Source organism: Canis aureus, chromosome 13 (assembly GCF_053574225.1).
Source record: "Canis aureus isolate CA01 chromosome 13, VMU_Caureus_v.1.0, whole genome shotgun sequence".
Classification (NCBI taxonomy): Eukaryota; Metazoa; Chordata; class Mammalia; order Carnivora; family Canidae; genus Canis; species Canis aureus.
Genome location: NC_135623.1, coordinates 14,277,616 through 14,298,902, shown reverse-complemented (window position 1 = coordinate 14,298,902; position 21,287 = coordinate 14,277,616). Strand labels below are relative to the sequence as shown.

The 21,287-nt window shown below is 55.6% G+C and overlaps 1 protein-coding gene across 1 annotated transcript in view; it reads left to right on the top strand.

The window, feature by feature from the left end:
- Positions 1-11,172, top strand: part of C13H1orf94 (chromosome 13 C1orf94 homolog) — a 35,973-nt gene extending 24,801 nt beyond the window's left edge. The window contains 3 exon segments of the mRNA XM_077844848.1: positions 3,560-3,637; positions 6,567-6,763; positions 10,747-11,172. Of these exon segments, the coding sequence (XP_077700974.1) occupies positions 3,560-3,637; positions 6,567-6,763; positions 10,747-10,822 (351 nt within the window). The 3' untranslated portion in view covers positions 10,823-11,172.
- The last annotated feature ends 10,115 nt before the right edge of the window (positions 11,173-21,287 follow it).

Genomic DNA, 21,287 nt, shown 5'->3' with positions numbered 1-21,287 from the left:
TTTCTTTAGTTTGTCTATTTAAAGTCGGTCTCCCTTACGAGCTGCCTCCTGCTGGGCGGAAGGAGGGGAAAAAATCAAATCAACCTCCACTCTGGTTTAAGCCTTAGTCCAACTCAATGGCATCAACAGGCCCTTCGGGTGGTGTTCTGTTTCTCCAGGAGAGGGGGGCTCAGCATCTGGGGTCCCCTGGCCTCTGCCCCGGCTCCTCTCCAGAATGGCACACAGGTGTGCGGCCGGACACCCCAACCTGTACAGCCGGGTCCTCGGGAGCCTGCTGCCTGGCTGGCCCGGCAAGGCCTGGAGAGGACAATACACCTGCAATCCGCAGTCGCTCCTCTGTGCTCCTGCCCCTGCCGCTGTTCTGGGGGACCTGGGTCACCTCCTCTTCTACAACCAAGCGGCAAAGCCTGCGGCCCAGAAGCCCCGTGTGCAGAGGGTGGATCTTCTCGACCCCATACAGAGCCTCTCTGAGCTGATCCACCAGACTTAGCCATCCGGGAGCGTAAACAGAAGCTAAGGGAGTTGAGCAGAGCCTCCCTCTCTCTCCCTCTCATGTTTTGTTCCAAGCCTTTTTGTTAGTTTGTTTGCTAAAAAGGACGAGCGCCCTCCCTCACCTCCTGCAGGACGGAAAGCCTCCCCGTGGGGCTGTAAGGAAGCCCAACGGACGGACGGGGAGGCCGGAGCGCGTCCGTCCCAAATCTGTCCCGTCCTTACCCGGGTCCTCAGAGAAGTGCCCTTGTCCATCCGCTGCCCTCTCCTCTCGCACTCCTCGCTCCTGCGTTTCTGCGTCTGCCCCTTTGCTCTTTGGTCCTTTATTCACCTCCTCGCCGCCGACACATTCCCTTCTTCTTATGCACGTGTTGACTCATTCGCTTAAGCAATTTTAAGAACCTTGGTTCCGCCCTGACCACAGGCCGGGCACTGGCCAGGTGAGGGCGTTCGGAGAGGACGCTTAGCGCCCGGTGCACGTCGGGTGCAGATCAGAGCCGGGCGCTGAGTGCACCCCACCTCTGGAAGAGAAGTGAGCGTAGGATTTTGTGCAGTGTGAACTGATCCACTCGGTGCGCTCAGGGCTCAGCGTGTGAAGCTGTTCACGATGGCTCTGTCCACTGCTTGTGACTCGGCTTTGCAGAGGGAATGAGGCTCTAACGTATCTGGGCACGAAGGCTGCCCCCTGACGCCTCCCGGGCTGTGATGGAGACCAGGGCAGTTTACCTCCTCCCAGCGTCTAGTGATTTCATCATCCAGCTTCGGGATGGCTCATCGGGAGGCCTGACACAATAAGAAGAAGGCAGGTTTTGGAATTGGCAGACCTGGCCTTACAGAAATCCACTGCTTTCAAGCTGTGTGGCCGTGGGCAAGCCGAAGTCTGCTAAATGCCCCGAGCCCTGGTTTCCTCACCTGTGAAATGGCTCATAACAATCAGCAGCAGCCTCTACCTGACTTGGCTGTAAGGCTAATGGAGTCCGTGGGTGAGAAAGGCCTTTGAGAAACCTAAAGTAGGATGCAGACGTTGTTTTTATTATCATTCAACCCTGATCTTCCTAGAAAACGGGGTCAGGGAGCTCTGCAGACCTTGAGCAGACAGAGAGGAGAAACAGGGAGCAGTCGCTCCTCGCCCCTTTTCGTGCGTGGCGTCAGGAATAGAGATGAGGGCCCAAATCCAATTTACTCAGAGCTCCCCTGTGGAGTGATGTGGAGCCACGGAAGACTAAGTCTGCAGCGCCAAGGAGCCCCCGAGGCGGCCGGGCCGCTGGGCCTGGAGGAGCGCAGTGCCCGGCCAAGGAGGGAGGCTGGAAAGAGGCGCTGACCTCAGGCAAAAAAAAAAAAAAGAATGTTCACCTGCCCATGCCTATGATTTTACAGAATCACAGAATTGCAATTTGAGCAACCGGAAATGTCCTGAGCGTCAGAGTGTGCTGCGCGTGTGACAGTCGGCCCCGGAGGGAGCAAGGGTGGCGGCTGTTTGTGTCCCACGGAGGCCGGGGGCCTGGGGAGCTGGCCTCGCAACGCAGCCCCGGCTGATGGGCAGGGAGACGGGCACGGGGACCCCACGTGGGAGCAGGCCGTGTCCCGGGCCAGCCAGGACCGAGCCCTGTGTCCCACTTCGATGTCCAGGCTCTGGCCGAGGCATGGGGAGGGGCATGCAGGGGCCAGGCTGCGGGTGTTGCGGGGGGTGCCCTGGCCGCAGGTGCTCTGGCTGCCGGATGGACGTAGGAGCCGCCCGACCGCGGGCCGTGTGAGCGGCCTGGGTGCAGCGAGCAAGGGGAGGTTCTGGGATGGAAGGGGGAGGGGGGCACCCTGCAGGGATGCTGTGGCTTCTCCAAGGAGCCCGTGGGCCCTGAGGAAGCCCCAGGGGCACAGTGTCCGCCGTCAGCACTTTGGTGAGTGGTACAAGCTGAGCCCAGCATCTTGGGGGCAGCGTCTCTGGATTCAGAATCTTCCGGAAACACACACAGGCCCGAGGGGAGCTTTGGGCTGCATCCTCAGAGGTAACTGTGGGTTGGCAGGTGGAGGCCGCCCCGGCCGGCAGGGCTGTGATCTGTCCCCAGCCCCCGGAGCGGGTGTGTGTGCACACGGGGGTCCGCGGCCACCCTGCATGGAGCGCTGACCAGAAGCGCGACTTCCCATTTGGCTGCGCGGCGGCTGGCTCCTAGAGTGGGGGAGCAGTGGGATCATTAGCAGGATCCTGACTCCACGCCAGGCGCTGCTTGGGGCCGTGGGGACACGCAGACTTGTCTACCTTCCTGCCTGGGCTTGTCAGGAGGTACAGCCCAGGGTGGGTGTGCACACCTGGACATGGAGCCGCGGGTACAGCCGGGGTGGGTGCACACACCTGGACATGGAGCCGCGGGTACAGCTGGGGTGGGTGCACACACCTGGACATGGAGCCACAGGTATAGCTGGGGTGGGTGCACACACCTGGACACAGAGCTGCGGGTACAGCCTGGGGTGGGTGTGCACACCTGGACACGGAGCCGCGGGTACAGCCGGGGTGGGTGCACACACCTGGACACAGAGCTGCGGGTACAGCCTGGGGTGGGTGTGCACACCTGGACACGGAGCTGCGGGTACAGCCTGGGGTGGGTGCGCACACGAGGACAGGGAGCCGCGAACACCTGAGAGCGCCCGTGCCGACGTGCTTACAAGCACGTGGATGGCGAACCACACTCCCGTGCACACACACAGACGTGCATTGATGCCCACGTAGCGGGGCAGGATGGAGTTTGGGGCAAGGCCCTTAGGTCTAGGCAGCGGCCGAGAGAACTCGCCCCTTTGCGGGCCTCACGGTGGGGACGCAGGTAAATCTGTAGCCGTGGGGAGAGAAGCGCAGAGATGCGAGGGGGCCTTCCCGAGGTGACGGGCCGCCCGGAGGGCAGAGCTGGGACTCTCGAGGTGGGGGGGCCACCGAGAAGGCTCCGCCTGGCGGCTGGGGGAGCTGCTCCGCGGGCCTCGGGGCCCGGGCCGTGCTTGCCCAGCGTGCGGCTGCCCCCCTGCCCGGCCGCGGGCCCTGGAGCGGCGTGGGGCCGGCCCGTGCTGAGCGCGCCTCTCTCCGCAGGGCCTGTACCCGCCGCGCGCAGCCAGGATGCCCTGTCAGCAGCCCCCGCAGCCCCCGCTGGGCTGCTCCTCCCGGCAGGTGAGTAGGCCGCGTCCCCAGCCCTGCCCGGCTCCACACGGCCTTGCGCCCGGAGGACACTGTGTCCTGCGACGGGCCTGCGGGCCACTCTCTGTGCTCGTCGCCTGCCCTGGGCCCCCCATCGACCCACCCATCGGCTCCACCCATGCGAACGTCCCAGCCCCCCTAGGGGGCGGCTCGGCACTCACAGCACGGGGCCCAGGGAGACGGAGGCCTTGTCAGGGTCACCGAGTCACCGTAGGAGCCAGCTTGTGCGGTGGCCACTGGCGGCCTCGGCATCTCAGGGACTTCCAACAATAAATGAGAGGTTTTCAGCCACAGCTCCCTGGGCTGGTTGCGCTGGGCTGGGATTGGGTTCGAGGCTGTGTCATGTGCTCCCCCTTGGGGAGCTTGCTGGACCCATGGCAGCTGTTGCTCCTGCCATGTAGACAGGAGTGGGGGGGGGGGGGGAGCAGAGCCCCTGCTGCTGGGGCCTGGGCTTGGTGCTAGCGCCTGGCAACCCGCACCCGCCTTCCGTGGCCCAGGAAAGCCGCACAGTGTGGCCCAGCTGCGGCCAGCTGCAGAGTCACCCCCTTTCCCGTCAGTGTGTTTTTCAAATACAAGCCGTCTGGTCACACCGAAGTCACAGGCAGGCCGTGGAGGCAGTCCCGGTGCATGTGGGCCCCAAGCAGTACCCGGGCCGGAAGCGCAGTAAAAATCAAATTACTGGCTGGTTCATCTGCAACTGAGACTTGATCGCACGCGCGTCTTGTCTGTGGGCTGCTCGGCCGAGTGCCCCACCCCCCCCACGTCCAGGAGTGGACTCCAGCACGGAAACTGCAGGATGGGGGGCGGCCTCGGCCTCGGGTCCGGCTGCAGGGCCCCAGCCAGCGTGGCTCCACCGCGGGTGGACAGACCCCCACACTCAGACTCACCGTCTGGGGGCCTCCTCCTGCCCGGCAGGGAGCAAACCGCACCTCTGACCTGAGCTGTGTTGGAATGTTCCAGAAAGCAGAGAAGAGCCCGGAGGCCCGGGGCTGCTCGTGTCGCAGTGGGGGCTCTGCGTCCTCGGGGAGCGCGGAGCTGAGGCCCAGCCTGGCCCTGGGAGCCTCAGCAGTCACCCCTACCCGGCCCACAGAGAGTGACCCCGGCTCGGGGAGAGGGGGGCCCGACGGCCCCATGCAAGTGCCCGCGTCTGTCTGAGAAAGCGCTGGAGGCCCTTGGTTCCAAACAGAGACAAACCACCCTGGAGAGGCGGCTCTGTCGCCGGTTCCCGCAGGGTCCTTCCGGCCGAATCTATCTACACACACTTTACACGAATGTAGCTTTCCGGGCATGTGGCTCTGTCACTGCCGTTGCCGGCAAAGCGCATCCTGGAGACGATTCCAGAGCCGTGCACGCTGCATCACGGGTTCACCCGCTGTGTGCGGTTGGGGACACGTCCCCCAGGATGCCCGCGGGAGCCCCCGGGCATCCCCCTGCGCAGTCCTTGGACCATCCCACCTCCCAGGAGACCCGGGGGGGCCTCCCTGCCCGTCCGCCAAGGCACCCGTCCCCGGGGGGGGCCCGTCCTGGCCTCTCTCTGTGAGCTCTTGGCTCTTTGTCATGGTCCGCGCGTCATCTTGGGCGTTTGGGGGCCCACGTCCAGCATCCACGAGTCCTACCTGCAGCCTGGGGTAGGAGGGGGCTCAGCGGGAGCAATCGCACAGGCCCCGGGCCCGCGTGGGCCTTAGGGGTCCGACTGCAAGTCACGCCCGTGGAGCCCATGGAGCCCGTGGAGCGCTTACCTGCAAGGTCCGAGCTCCTGAGCCGCCTCCTCCGTCTCTGGCTCGTGCTCCCGCCGCCCAAGCTCCGGGGCTGGAAGGAGAGAAGCCGCACGGGCCTGGCACGGCCTGAGCCCTCCAGAAGCCCCAGCCTTTGCGATCTTTTTTTTTTTTTTTAAATTAGAGAAGGATCCGCAGGGTGAGAGAGGGCTGTCACTGTGCTGGGTCCCCGGGCGGCTTAGACGCCGGACTCTTGCTTTTAAAGACGACGTCCAGAAGTTTCCCTCGCTTTGACTGCAGCTCCCTTCAGCGTGCGGGAGGACGGATGTCACCCCGTACAGGAGAGGGTCTTCTGACGTTTGTAGAATACAGTGCCTGCAACGTAACGAGCTCCCCATCATTGCAGGGATTCAAGCGGACCCTGAGTGGCCTCTTCTTTGCCCTCTCCCCTCTTTTTTGTCTCGTGCTCCTTCATTTAACGCATGTTTATGGAGCAGCTTCTTTGGCCCAGCCCCGTCCCAGGGCCGAGAAGACGACACTCGATGAGACCGCCGGGGCCCCGGCTCTTGGTGGAGGTCGGATCCGGGGGGCGGGGGGCGGGGGCTGAGCTCTATGGAGCCTGGATCCCGCTGTACGACGCTGCCGCTGGCCCCAGGCGGCCACCTCAACCCACACCGGTTACCGTGAGCGTGCACCTTCAGCTCCTCGCCCTTTGCGGCAGCCGCAGCTCAAGTGGCCGCAAGTCTCCGCGGGTGGGTGGTGGCCCGAGTACCGGGGGGCTGGGTCGAAGCCGGGGCTGTAGAAATCTCAACAGGCCTTTTTTTTTTTTTAGGTAAAAATGAATGAGGGCTCTCAGGGGCAGCTATTGGCAGGGGATGGGGTGGGGAGGGCAGCGCAGAGAACAGAAATAAAGTCCATTTGCTGTTCATCAGGCTGCTGTCGGCCGACTTGGTGTCCGTGCCGCGGAGGGAGCGTTCGCCCTCCTGCCAACGGGGAAACTGAGGCCCGGGTGACCTGGGCACCTTGGCAGCCAGGCGCAGGGGGGAGGCTCGGGCTTCGCCACAGTCCTCGCAGGGCCTCCCGCACGCCCGCCGCTCCGGGGTTAAGGCTGGGGTCCGAGCGAGGCCCCGGAGGTTCGGAAGCAGCGGGCTCTGGTGGACGCGGCCCCTCTCGTCTGTGACCTGCAGGTGACGCCGTACAGCCCACAGCAGGTGGGACAGCAGGTGTTCCGCTCTTCCTACGCCCCCCTGCTGAGCTACATCCCCTTCGTCCAGCCCGGCTACCCGCACCCTCAGAGGACACCTCCAAAGCTGTGCAGCCATCACCGCGACCCTTCCCCGATGGCGGGAGACGGGCCACAGTACGTGGTCCCCCAGGCGTACGGGTGAGTCCTCAGCCCCCTCCTCCGGTGCACCTCGCTCGCGGGAAGCTACAGGGCCGGGAGGGGAGCTGGTTCTCGCGTTGCAGGGTCCTGGGGAGGGAGGGGCCCTGGCCTGTCCCCAGCCATGGGTGCCGGAGGGAGCTGGTGCGCAGGCCAGGCTGCTCAGGGCCACGGGCCCACGGGATCCTAGCCACGCGGCCGTGGACATGGGCACTCGGCCTGCAGCGGGGCCGGCAGTGGAGCAGGACCCATCTGCTGAGGCCCCGAGGCCCGTTTGCTGGGCTCCCTGCATCGCGGGGGACCCTGAGCTCCCTCGCAGGCCAGTCGCCCCACGTCCTGCGGAGGGGTGTAGCAGGCCCGGCAGCGGGGGCAGTGCTTCGCGGGTGATGCAAACCTCGACACACACTTTCCACGACGGCTGTTGTCCTAAATGAAAGGCCGGCGGTCGCCCACTCGCACCTGCAAACCTTCAGCTCATATTTGAGGCCGGGAGGAGGGCGGGACCTGGGGTCCCCCTGGGGACCCCAGTCCCCACACACCCTGGGGAGGCGTGTCTAAGCTTGGGAAACTCCGCTGCCGGGATTAGGGCCGTTGGTCCCCAGTCTTCCACGTCCCCGCACAGACCCCCGCTGTGGTGCCCCCCAGGCACCCCCAGACCCTCACCCTCTCAGTCCTGCGTCTTGTAAAAGGACGATACGTTAGCGAGAGGTTTCTGTGGTCAGGATGCTTGGGAAGAGCTGAGGGAAACACAGGTGAATGGGTTTCTTACCCATCGGGGCCCTCAGATGGCTTCATTGCCGAAGTGTCTGGGAAATGTTCCTGGGGTGGGGTCGGTGGCCTCACCTGAGCCCCAAATCCACAGCCCATTTTCTTTCTCCTTTTCTCTTTTTCCTCCCTCCTTCCTCCCTCCCCATCTTTTCTGCTTCTCCTACCGCAGACGAGGGTGCATGTCATCTGCACCCCCTGCCCCCCAAGCTCTGTGTCGGGTCCTGTGGTTGATGGGGATGTAGCCTGCAGGGAACCCACAGCGGACTAGGACGAGGTTCCTCCCTTCAGAGACTGAGTGGCTGAGATGTGGGGAGCACCCCGGGGCCCGGGGCGGTGGCACGACCCGCTGTTTGGCGGGGGGGGGGTGGGGGGGTGGGCCTGCGAGGCCCCAGGGAGCAGCCGTGGGAGGAGGGGAAGGGGGTGCAGCCCTCACACGGACGGACACAAGCATGAGGCTGGGGCAGCAGAGGTGTGTGCTTGAAGTATTTGATTTACCCCTAAAAAGGTGGAAAATAGGATTAGAAAGGGAGGTTGGGTTTGGGTGTTAAAGGCTCTGACTGAGAGGCCCGGGGCCTGCAGCCTGGTGCACAACAAGCACCACCGCGGGGAAGGAGGGGAGGAGGGTCCCCACCCGGGCCCCGGCTGCGGGCGGAGACACTGGGCGCTGGAGGATGGTGCCATGGGGGGGGCATAGTCGGCAGGGTGGGCGGTGGCCGAAGGGGCTGGGGACGCCAGGGAAGGGGCGCGGCGCAGACCGCATGCTCCCCCAAGAGCATGACTGGTCGTGGGCAGCGCTTCCTGGAGGGAAGGAAGGAGCGAGGCAAAAGGCCTTCCTGGTCTCCTTCACGGGGAGCAATAAGGCAGCAGGAAAGGAAGGCAGGGGCCGGGGAGGACGGAGAATGAGGGAGGGCCACCTCCGGAGCTGGGTCTGAATGAAGCGACAGGTACATAGGGGAGCTGTGCGTCTGGGCAGTGGCCCCGAGGTGGGAGGTGGGCCTGCAGCCGGAGCCCTGGGCGGGGGGGGGGGGGGGGGGGGGGGGGGGGGGGGGGGGGGAGGGGAGTGGCCGCGGGGGCAGGGGCAGCAGGGCCTGGGGGGCACGGCCAGGCGTCAGGTCAGGCCCTGGGGAGCTGGTGAAACTTCCCCGGGTGGGGGTGAGGTGGCCTGCACCGAGTCTGCACCAGGAGTGGGGCTCAGGCAGGGGCGCAGGCCTACCCCGCTGGGCTGCTGTAGGGGGGCAGGGCATGGGGGGCAGAGGAGGAGGCATTTCCTGGAGGATGTGGGGGGAGCAGGGCTGGGGGAACCACGCGAGGCCATTGGGGGGACGGGGGATGAGGGCGTCGGGGATGGCGTGGCGGGGGGACGGGCAGGGGCAGGGGAGAGGCCGGTGGGAGGAGCAGGGCTCCGGGGATGAGGCGGCCCCCCTACCCCTCCTGGCCTCTCTCTGTGAGCTCTTGGCTCTTTGTCATGGTCCAACACCCCCTACCCCCGCTTCCATACCCCCTTTGCCCCCCTATTCCCTCCTCCCCCACTCCCTCCAGCTCCTCCTCTCCCACCCCTCCCCCTCCTCCTCTGCTCTCCCCTCCTTCCCCCGTGCTCCTCCTGTCCCCTTCCCTCCCTTGCCTCTCCCCCGCCCCCTCACCCCCTCCCTTCCCACTCACCTTCCCCCCTCCCTGCCCCATCCATTACCATGCCCTTACCTCCCACACATAACAAGCTCGAGGGTGAAAGGAGCACAGGTCCTAGTGGCACAGGCAGTGCCAGCGGGGAGGCTGCTGCCGGCAACCATGCCCCAGGCCAGGGCGCTGGTGCTCTTCCTCCAGGAAGCCCTCCCTGATGCCCCTCGCCCCCAGGACCCCCGGCTCCCTCTGACACTCTGGCGAGTGTCGTGTGCAGACAAGGCCCCGGGCAGGTGAGCCCCCCAGAGCATCCCCCACCCCCCCGTTTGGTGGCCTGGCTGCGCGGGGACGTGGCATCAGCGGTCAGGCGTGTCCCCAGTGATTCATTACCGATGGTTATTAGGCTGAGGTGCGGGTTCCAGTTTTTGTTTCATAAACCAGCACAGAATCCGGGGCATCCTGGCCCGACCTGTCTCCATCAGTTCCTTTGAGTGTGAGTTTGGGGCAGAGGGAGGAAGGGCTGGGGGCGAGGAGGGGGGCGCCAGCAGAGGCCCCTCCTCGTGCCAGGTCCTGGGCTGCACACCAGGCGGATATCGTCCCCGCTCTCTTGGGATTTACTTAATGAAAAGCGAATCAAACTAACCCGAAGCCCAGCTTGCCCCAGCCCCTCAGGGCGCCGGTTTGTTCCCATCGCTTCTTCCCTCCCTCGCCCTCTCTCCCCCCCCTTTTTTTTCTTTTTTCTTTCATTAATTCGCGATTGTCTCCTGCTCTGAGCACCAGCCGCAGGAAGGCCCGAGAACCCCGGGGTCAGACTCCGTGTGGCCGGGTGCCCTGCTGCGGTGTGTACGGAGCCCGGCTCCCCTGTGGACGGGACAGGACGAAATTGCTGTAGGGCCATGCGAGTAGCTGGTCCCATGGGGCAAGGTCAGGCCGAGTCACGGGGGAGCTGCCGTTGGGGCCCCGTGAGGCGTGAGCAGCCCTGGAGCCCAGGCAGAGTGGGGGTGGGCAGGTGTCATCTTTCCCCGCGGGAAGGTGCGCCTCTCAAATGCCTTCCCTGGGGGGCCTGGCAGGGGTCAGGGTGCTTGGGCTCAGGTGCTAAAATAGGGAACCGGGTTCAGCTTAGCACCCATAAGGGGACAGGCAGCCCCGGGACCGTGCAGACTCTGGGGCTCACCCTGGGACCCGACCCTGAGTCCCGTGATGCTGGGGACCCCCTGGGGGACACACGTGTCTTCCCGGGCAGGTCGAAGGGCTGGCGAGGTGCTCAGGTGCAGACAGGCCCCCTGTTGTGCGGTCCTGGAGATGGGGACAGCGCTGGGCCCAAGGAGGCAGTCCCTGCAGCCCGCTAGGCCCTCTCGGATCTAAGGAAGTGGCCTTGGAAGCTCTTAACTGTCCTCCAGTTGTATCCTTACAGTATTTTATTTTCCCAGAGCCAAAGCTTTTTTTTTTTTTTTTTTTTTTTAATGATGCTGAGCATTTAGCCTCCAAGCCTGTCACAGCCTTCCCGGTCCCCGACAGCCATAAGACAACGCACTTCTTCTCCCAATATCTCCGCCAACCCCAGGAGTCCCGTCATGAGGTCCGTCTTCTCTCTCTTCCAGGTTCGGCTCGACAGCTGGCGGGCCCCTGGTGAACAGCCCCTATTTTTCCTCTGGTGGGAATGGCATAAACTTTTAGACGATCTTCTCTCCTCCCTCCTCTTACCTTAGCCCTCAGATCGGGGCTGAGGGCTCTGGAACTCCGGGTTCTGTAATCGCGTGGCCGGGGGTTTGGAAAACCAAAGTTCCGACCAGGTCACAGACAGAAAACGGCAAGACCAGGCTCATCTCTTGACCACCTGTGTCACACACCCCGCACCCCACACACACGCCTCCCTCGCACCCGTACCCCCGCCCCCTGCTTGACCACATATGCACCTGTATTTAGCTGACATGAGTGATTTTTGTTTCTGTTGTTGGTAAAATAGAAGTAAGACGCTTAATTTTAGAAAGTTTGTATTTTATGATAAAAGTGTGAGCTGCTTGAAACGGAATGTGCCTGTGTATTTTTGTCACACTTTGTGTCATCTTCACTGCTCATTTCCCCACGCACGACATACAGCGTTGACCCAGGACGTGACAGGAGACCACGGGCTGGAGCCCTCGTAGCGCTGCTGTCTAAATATGAGCCCCCGGGGCGGGGGTGGGGGAGGCCATAACCGCCAGGGCTGAGCTGCTCTCTCCTGTGAGAGCTGCTCTCTCTCCCACTCGATTCTCAACCTCCGGGTTCATGCATCTTAGGAGCGGACTGAGCAGAGCACCCTCCTCAGGCGGTTGTTTTACAGGAAAAGCCTCTCTTGCACGCGAGATGGGGAAATGTGACCTGGAAATCCATTTCGGAAGCAAGCGTGCCTGTGGTAGACGCCGGGCAGGGACGGTGCGCCGGCGCCCAGCTCCGGGCCGGCCTCCAAGCCACACGAGCGGGCACTGCTCACTCATCCATCTCGATTAGCTTTTACCAGCGACTTGACTAAGGGCGTTGGGAGCCTCCTGACCACATGCGTGGAGGACACAAATCTGGGGACAGGAGTCACCTCGGTGGGGACCGCGCATGTACTGAACTCCCCTGTACCCCTGCAGCTGCCTGGAGCTGGGACAAAGCCAGAGTGGCTCTCCCCATGGTGGTCCCGCCAGCCATCACTGACCAGGGTGGTCCAGGAGGTGACACCCGCATGCCATCCTTCAGCAGACTCCAACAAGTTCAAATTAAACAGGATACTGTAAGGACCTACTCTTGGGGAAAAAAAATGAGCTATGCACAGAAAAGATAGACCGACACTATCAGTTCTAAGTTGCTCTATTGCCGATCCGATTAGTTATGTGACGGCTCACCGCCTACCCTGGCTGAGTCCGATCCTGGTAGCAGTGACAGGCTGAGGGCTGGAAATCCCTGATGTCCCAGGGCAGGCTGTGGCTCCGTGCCCACGAGAGCCTTTCTCCTGCCCTCACATCATGAGGCCATTGGCCTCACTGGCCTCTCCTGGGAACCTGGAAATTAATTTCTCTTCTAAGTTCTCTTAAGACTCAGGCCCTCTTCCTTTCTCCACGGTCTAAGTCTGGGATGCTCCCCAAGTTCTTCAGCCCCTGCCCCTAAGGCCGGACCCTGTTTCTAGTATATCTTTTTTTTTTTTTTTTTTTTTGACTAACAATCTAGATTCTCCATGGACTCTAAGAAACATTAGTCCCCTAGGATTCTGACAAATTCAGGAGCACTTTTCTTTCCTGAGGGGCTTCCTCACATTGTATCTCCAGGTATGAACCCCAGGCTGGACCATACCTTACTACTTTCTCTTGATCTCAGGCTTTTCGGAGGCAGGAGAGAGTAAGAGAAAAAAACATTGATTTTTTTTTTTTTCTTTGGCCAGACCTGGGTTCTAAGCCACTTTCCAACACTGACCTTGGGTCGAGAACTTAACCTCTTTCAACTTAGGCTTTATTAATGGTAATGTTAAGAGTTGAGAGGATTAAAAGATCATGTGGGCTTAATATAAGTTTAATCTCTACTTAATGCAGACTTGTGGTTCTACAATGGTGGAGTGAAGACGTTTCTGTCCCTCTTAAAATTGGCCCTCAAATAGCAAGGAGAGCAAGAAAACCTATGCAAACTCCTTTCTCAGTGAAACTAGGAGAAGCCAGCAACCCTCCCACCCCCATCCACTATATAAGAAGGCAGAAACGGGATGGAGGAAGAGTAAGCGCCTCAGTGGAGCAGGGGAGGATTGTGTTGACGAGCCCACTGAAGGAGAACGATCAACAAGGAGCAAACAATTTCCTCCTGCCAAATCCTAAAGGTCTCAGGAGGTGCCCGTGCTGGACGCCATGGAAGGAGATGGTTCAAAGGGAGGCCATGAGGTAAGAGGTAGCTTCTATCCTGGACCCACACAGTGAGGGGCCATGGGCAGTTCTATAGAAGACAGAAGGCTGGGGAACACTTGGAGAACATGCATAAGGATCGTGGAGCTGAGAGTCCAGGTTGAAAATGGGGATTAAGTGAAATACACGTATATATCCAGTGGCGCCGCTAAGTTTTAACCAAGAGGTAGGAGTCTGGAGGGTCCTCTGGAAAAACTGAACTGCCCCAAAGGCATTTGAGGGTACCAGTGAAAATCACCCTATGATTATGCCCATTACAAAGAGCTGCCAATCAAATTTCAAAGACCTGAGTCTTAACAGGAATGGACAAACTTCAATAAGAAAGAAATGGATCAAAACAAAGGTAAAAAAGGAACCAAAAAAAAAAAAAAAAAGACAGACCATAATACTCTCAGGGAGATAAGATAGTACATTTAAAAAAATAAGACAATATGCCATACACTTATTTTTAAAAATCCGAACAAGAAAGTGCTTTTGAAATTAAAACAGTGATAGTTGATGTTTTTCAGTGAAGAGAGTTGGAAGCTAACATCAGAGAGATCTCATGGAAAAGAGAACTAAAAAAAGACACGGGATGGATTATAGGAGATAAAACATGGGAAAATGAGAGGATCAGTCTAGGACACCAGCTATCCACCTAACAAGAGTTCTAGGCACAATAGCAACAATAAGGGGGGGGTAGTACTAAACACACACACACACACACACACATAAACAAACAAAAAGACAGGGAAATTTCCCAAATATAATGGTCCCAGACCAGTGCTGAAAAAAAAATGAATTAAAAAAAGAATCTCTCCCAAGACATTTCCCTGTAAAATTTCAGAATATTAGGGATCAAGGCAGGATGCCAATAACTGCAGAGAACCTCACTCACATACAAATGTGCAAGAATCAGGAAGGCATCAGATTTCTCAACAGTAACCCGGTGAACCTAAAGGATCCCAGGACAAAGCTGTCATCACTTTGATCGGAAATGATTTTTGACCTGGAATTTTAAAACTCAATTTTTATCTGTACGGGTATAGAATGGAGGTGTTTTTAGACATGCAAAGTCTCAAAAAAATGTTGCCTCCTTGCATGCTTGTCAACAAATTAAGGGAGGGTGTGCTCGGCTAAGACGAGCAGGTAGGCCAAGAAAGAGGATCCGGAATCTGGAAGCAGATATTCAACAGAACGTGAGCAGGAGGGAGGCTAAGGAGACATCCCAGGTAGTGAGAGAGGAAGGGCTCAGCTCAGAACCGGGGAAACCACCACCACCACTGCCGGGCCAGGCAGTAGCAGGAAGCTGGAGACCTAAGACAGCAGGTATATCCATGGGGGCCCAGGCGGCTGGAGGAAAAGAAAACAGATTATCCCAACGGAGTTGACTGCGTAGAAACTTGTACTGAGAGTTGTTTTATAGTGGTTGGTGGGGGTGGGAAGACTTTAGCTGTAAATTCAAGTGAAAAATGCAACAACTGTTAACTTGGCAGCAGACAATATTTACACGGTCATAAACAATAAAAAGCCCAAATATAGACCTTACCAAAACTTGTGTTATAACTGCCGTGGAAGGATGGAGGTGAAGAGAGAGGTGCAGCTAAAGCTAAGCTCCTCAGTTGCTGCAAGAGAAAGTCGGTATGTGGTATCAAAAATGGATGATTTCAGAGAATGGGATTCCCATAGTTATCTAGAAATGTGGAGATAGGTCCCAAGATGAAGTCTCAGCCCTGAAACTCCTCCTCCAGGACTTGAGGTCCTCCAAGGCTCCCTCCTTGGGGAAGGCACCCTCAGCTTTGTGTTATTCATTCCTCTGTATGACGGGATTTCCATTCGGCACCAAGCACACGTCTCCCCCTTCTTCCTTAGTAATAGAAGCTCATTTTTCAGGTCGGCACTTGGCCACCTGGAATATGTGACTGAGTTCTACCGGAATGAGATGCAGGCAAAGTGCTTGCGTGATTTCTGGAGGTCAAAGCTACAGTATGAAACTGGTAGGAAGAGCAAGAAGACGGAAGGAGGGAGCCTGTAACAGTGGGGGTGCCAGGCCAGCCCTGGAGTGTCTGTCCGAAGACTTTGCTTATGTGAGAGGAAAGCAAACACCTTTGAAAAGCCACTGTTAAGTTTTTTTTTCCCCCCACGTAGCCAAATCTAATCCTAATTCACACACTCAAAAATGAAGTAACACCATTTCTTCAAAAAGGCTTTTTTCCCTGCTATTAAATGTTTTTGAGATCAGGTAATGTCATCTTTCCACCCATTCACCCACCCATCTATTCATCCATCCATCCATCCATCAATCCATCATCCATCTTCCTGTTCATTCATTCATTCATCATTTAGTGACTTTATTGACTTAGTCACTTTAATGACTCCCTCCCCAGTACATTGGGCATTGGGGAGGGGCTGAGTTACATACCTGGACAATCGTATTATCTGCCATAACAGAGCTAGTTGACTATAATTAAAGAAAACTTTCCAACAAGGAAGGTTTTCCTTGTCATAATCATACAACCTCGCGGTTCCCAAAAGGAGAAGGAGAAAATTGACTTAGTGAGGTCGGTCTCATGACTGAATACATGAAGTGTATTCACCAGTTGCTCCACTTTACAAGGAAAGAAGCAGGCCTAGACAACGCAAAAGTAGTCATTCTACATTTTAGAGGATTGCATCTTTTTACCGAATGAATGAGGCCAAGTCCCCACTATCAGTCAGGGCCCAGCCCAGACAGGAGACAGAGCCACTTCAGTTATTTTAATAGGATTTAATATAAGTAATTATCAGCTCTCTATTAAAAAACTAAAAAAGAGAAGAAGAAAAGGATTGAAGGGTAGCACAGAAGTAGCAACTGCAGGAAGCAGATACTATCCCAAGAGAAGAGGGTGGAATTATTAAAAGTTGGGAGCCCAGAGAAGGAGCCCTGAGGAGTTGAGGCTTGGGCATTTGGGTCCAAACAGGGACTGTTTGGCTGGTATGGTGTCTGGGTTCAGAGGAAGGGGTCCTTGGTGTAGAAACACAGACCTCTCAGGAGGAGGCGTCAGCCCACCAGTGTTGGGGTCCAGGAAGGCACAGTGAGGCTGGTTCTACCAGCGTGAGGACAACAGCACCCTAGGTACATGGCTGCTATTGGACATGGGCATTGCTAGGTGACACGGACCAGAACAGGATCCAGACCAGAATGAACAGGGCCTTTCTGCCTCTTCCAGCCTTGGGGCTCCCTCGAATACCCTTCTCCACAGAACCTGAGGGCCAGCAGACAAAACGGAAAAGTGATCTGCAGAGGGGGGCTTCAGGATCTTTAGGAGTGGGTTCGAAGCCAAGTAATGAAGTCTTAATAACTCAACACCTCCTGTTATGGACTGAACGTTTGCGTCCCCCACAAATTCATATGTTGAAGCCCCAACCCCAACGTGCTGTTTGGAAATGAAGCCTTTGGGAGGTAGTTAAGGTCAGATGAGGTCAGGAGGGTGAGGCTCCCCCATGATGAGATTAGTACACGTGTTTGAAGAGACACCAGAGAGCTTGCTTTTTTTCTCCACGTGCACACGAAGAAGAGGTCGTGTGAGCCCACATCGAGATGGCCGCCGCCTACCACCCGAAGGAAGAGGCCTCAGAATAAAACCCACCTTTCTGTGACCTTGACCTTGGGCTTCCCAGCCCCGAGAACTGTGAAAAATAAAGATCTGTTATTTAAGCCACCCAGTCTGGGGTATTTTGTCATGGCCACTCAAGCAGACTCAGATGTTCCCCAGTGACCTTGACATCGATGAAATGCTCTGACGTTGTCATAGATGGGAGTGACCACCCGAAGACTTACCTTGTGGGACTCACCTCAGCCAGCTCCCTAGCACCCTAGTCCTAGAGGGGGGTATGTGGGTGCTCCTGGAGATTAAACTTCTTTGAACTAGACATTTTTGCACAACGTTTCTCTACATCTCCACTCCTCAGAAAACACCCGTTGTCCTTCAGGAATCACCCCAGGAGGCAGGGGGGTTTGGTGGGGGATGATCAGAAACTATTAATCAACAGACAAGTCGTCTTCTTGCTGCATCATAAAGTCTCAAGGCTTAGCTTCAGCAGTTTATTAAATTACCAGAACGCCAAGAAAAATAGCTTTAATAACACATTTCTGCCTATCTATTATTTTTTTATAACCCAGAGTGGAGAATTAAAAGGCTCCCTACCATTTAAAATAGCATTTTTAAAATTAAAATGAACATGTTAGAGGGCTCTTTTTTTTTTTTTTTTCCTTAACTCGGAACAGAAGCCATTGATTCAGGATGTGATTACTCTAAACCGAAATTTTATGGCTAAATCTTTGTTTGGTGTAAAGAAAGGAGGAGAAATGGTTTTTCTTGAGGAGTTTAAAAGTGTTTTAATCAGAATAGGTGGATGGGCAGGTCACTTTGTCCTCTTATATGGTTTAGTATTACAAACACCAGTTTTGAGAATTATGGTCCTAAAGAAGGTGAGAGAGACACCAGCTAGGGGACCAGCTGGCCACCCAGATGGGGCCTTTTGTGGAGGAAGGGAGAGAGACCTGGTGAATGCCCACAGTTGAGGCTGTGCTTTTGAGCTTTGAAAATTCAAGACCATTACTGGGGGGTCCTTCAATCTGATGAAATGCATAGGTTGATGTATAAACCTAACTATAATTTATTTCTAATGCGGGATTTCTCAATAATTTTTGACAATCATTTATTGAGTGCCAGGTATGAAACAGGCAATGTGCTATGACACGGAGATAAAATGATAAAACTAGCCACAGTCCATGTGCACAAAGACCTTATATGGCAAGTGCTGGGAGGGTGGAAAATATAGGTAAATATCACGCAAAATGCCCCTGGAATAGTGGAACATAGCTCTGGAGAGTAGTGTGAGTTTTCTAGTGCAGGTTAAGAAATGACTCCAAAAGGTAGGGGCTTAAAAACAGTATTTAATGACTCATCGTTTCTGTGGGTCAGGAACTTGAGTATGGCTCACTTGGTCCCCTGCTTCAGGATCTCAGGATGCAGCCCGAGCACCTGCTGGAGCTACCTTGCCATCAGAAGACCCGACTGGGGAAAATCCCCATCCAAAGTGAATACTCATGCGTCTGTTGACAAGACTGGCTGTTGGTGAGAGGCCCTTCTTTGGTTTCTCACCAAATGGGCGGCTCTATAGATCAGCTCACAACATGGCAGCAAACAAGCAAGAAAGCAAGAAAAAGTGCCAGCAAGATGGAAGTCGCAGACTTTTTGCAACGCACCTAATCATGGAGGTGGCATCCTGTCACTTGGGCCATATTTTGTTCATTAAAAGTGAATTACAAGGTCTAGGCCCCACTCAAGAGCAAGGGAGTAAGGGAGGCTCGGGGGCTTCCTGGAACCAGAGCAGCTAACGGTAATTCTAGAATCACCTTCTCTGAATTCAAAGCCTGGATTCAACACCTATGATCTGTCCTAAGTCCCTTCTTTAAAATGGAGCTGTTCCTTTCAATGCATATTTATTGAATACCTACCATGTGCCAACTACCGTGGAAGGAGATGAGGATCAGTAACAAAGCTCCTGCTCTCCTGGGGTTTGCAGTCTAGTGAAGGAAGAAATGTTAGCATCGCTGCTCTCACCAGTGACACCTGAGCAGAGGCCAGAAGGAGGTGACGGAGTGACCTGTGGAGGCCCAGGAAAGAGGGCAGTCCGGGCCGAGGGGGTCACAAAGGCAAAGCATGATAACAGTACCTGCCTCGTACGGTGTTGTCGAAGTGCACCGAAGTACATGCTCCAGCCAGTGGTCGTAAGAGCCGTGCAGAGAAGCAACGCAGAGTAAGGCATGAAGAATGGGGCAGTGAGCTATTCTTCTATTTCCCTCTCTTTTGGTAAATTTTATTTTGAAGCAATTTCAAATATACAAGAAAATTGCAAGAAGAGTACAAGGGGCTCCCATAAGTCTTTCACCCAGATGCCCTAGCAGTTAACATTTTACTACATTTTGCTTCTTATTTATTTATGAGAGAGAGAGAGAGAGAGAGAGAGAACATGAGCACACGAACGCTGCAGGAGCCTCTCACAACCGTGAGATCATGAGCGGAGCTGAAATCAAGAGCGGGATGCTTAACTGACTGAGCCACCCAGGCGCCCCTGCTTTATCATTATTTTTTAAATTTATTTTCAGAACCATTCAGTACAGTAAGTTGTAGATAGGATGCCCTTAACCCTTAGCTACTTTATAGTTTCTAAGTTTATATATATATATATATATGTATATATATATATATAGCCATAGTATAATTATCAAAATCAGAAAATTAACAATGCTGTTTATCTATTCTACAGGCCTTATTAAAATTTTCACATTTGTGCCAATAATATCCTTCATACTAAAAAACAAAAAACAAAAAACAAAAAACAAAACAAAAAAAACACACACAAAACAAGCTTCTCTTTTCTAGTCCAGGACCCAACCCAGGATCAATCACATGTTCCACTTAGTTGTCACATCTCTTTAATCTCGGTTAATTAGGAATAGCTGTTGCTCAGCTTTTCTTGGTCTTGGCATTTTTGAGGAATACAGCCTAGTTATTCTGTAGCATGATTCCTCAGTTTGGGCAAATCTGGTAATACAGGAAAACCACAGAAGTAACGCGTCCTCAGCGCATCGTACTAAGAGGCATGCAAGGTAGCTTTGTGTCATTACTGGTGATATTAACTCTACTCATTTAGTTAAGGTGGTGTTTGCCAGCTTTCTCCATCATAAAGTCACCATTCCTTCCTTTATAATTAATACGTATTTTGTGGGGAGATACTCCGAGCCCGTGTAATTATCCTGCTTCTCATCAAGCTGCTACTCCTCAGGTTTAGCATCCACTGATGAATCCTGCCTGAATCACTTACTAATATGATGGTTGCCAAGTGGCGAGTTTCTCCTCCCACCACTCCTTCTGCATTCATTAGTTGCTATCCTACTACCAACTGTTTTTAGATGGGGTCATCAGGGAAGGCTTCTCCGAGGAGGTGATATTTGAGTGGAGACCAGAGAGGAGTGAAAGAATGAACACGAAGATTATCTGGAAGATTTTAGGCCGGGGGAACTCTGAGCGCAAAACAGTGCCTACCTCACAGGGCTGTTCCAAAAGCAAATCGAATACCGTTAGGTAAAGGGTGGCATGCAGCTTTTAAAGATGACTCATTAAGATGAAACTATTGTCGGGGCACCTGGGTGGCCCAGTTAAGTGTCTGCCTTCAGCTCAGGTCATGATCTCAGGATTCTGGGATCCAAACCCACATCGGCCTCCCTGCTTAGTGGGGAGTCTGCTTCTCCCTCTCCCTCTGCCCCTGCTCATGCTCTCTCTCTCTCTCTCTCAAATAAATAAATAAAATTTAAAAAAAAAGAGGAAACAATGTCATTAGTGACATCTACGCTGAATTCTAAGACAATCCTCAAGGCCCCTGCCCTTGTGGAACCCCCTCTCTGGAGGAGAGAGGTACCTGTGAAAATGGTGGGATGCTGCTTCCATGATTAGGTGATATTACAGGGCACCTGGATGAAGGAAGGGGGATGATCCCCAGTGAGCCTGACCTACTCATGTGAGCCCTTAAAAGTCACGAGGCCCTTCCTGGAGAAAGAGATCAGAGTCAGATTCAAAGCATGAGGAGGATCTGATGCACGACAAGTTCTCTACTGCTGGCTTGGAAGACGGAGTGGCTTATGTGACAAGGACAGAAGACTGGCCTTCCAGGGCCGAGTACGGTTCCCCAGCGCCCCTGCACACCCAGCAAGGAACTGAACTGTGCTAACAACTTGAATGAACTTGGGAGAAGAGCCCCAAAGTCCCGATGAGCATTCAGTCAGCTGACACCTTGATTTTAGACTTGTGAGAATCTGAGCGGAGAACCCAGGCGTGGTGTGCCTAGGTTTCTGACCTGTGGAAATTGTCAGGTAATCAATGGTGTTGTTTTAAGTTGCTGTGTTTGTAGTAGGTTGTTGCGCACCAACAGAAAACCAACACACCCAGTGGGCAACCTTAAAGATATTGAAGAGAAAGAGGGCATGAGGACATTGGGGTGCTGACTACACTAGGTCTCGGCGGCTGGGGCTCAGTGGTGCATAGAGGTATGGGGTGGTAGAGGCAGGCAGTGTTCACCCAGCTGCAGTGTTCAGGTCAGTCCAGCTCAACATTTACTGAGGACCTGGGCGCTAGGCCTTGTACTGAAATAGGCTGGAGAGCCAGAAACCCAATTTCTGCTCTCCAAGAGCCCACTGCGGGGTAGAG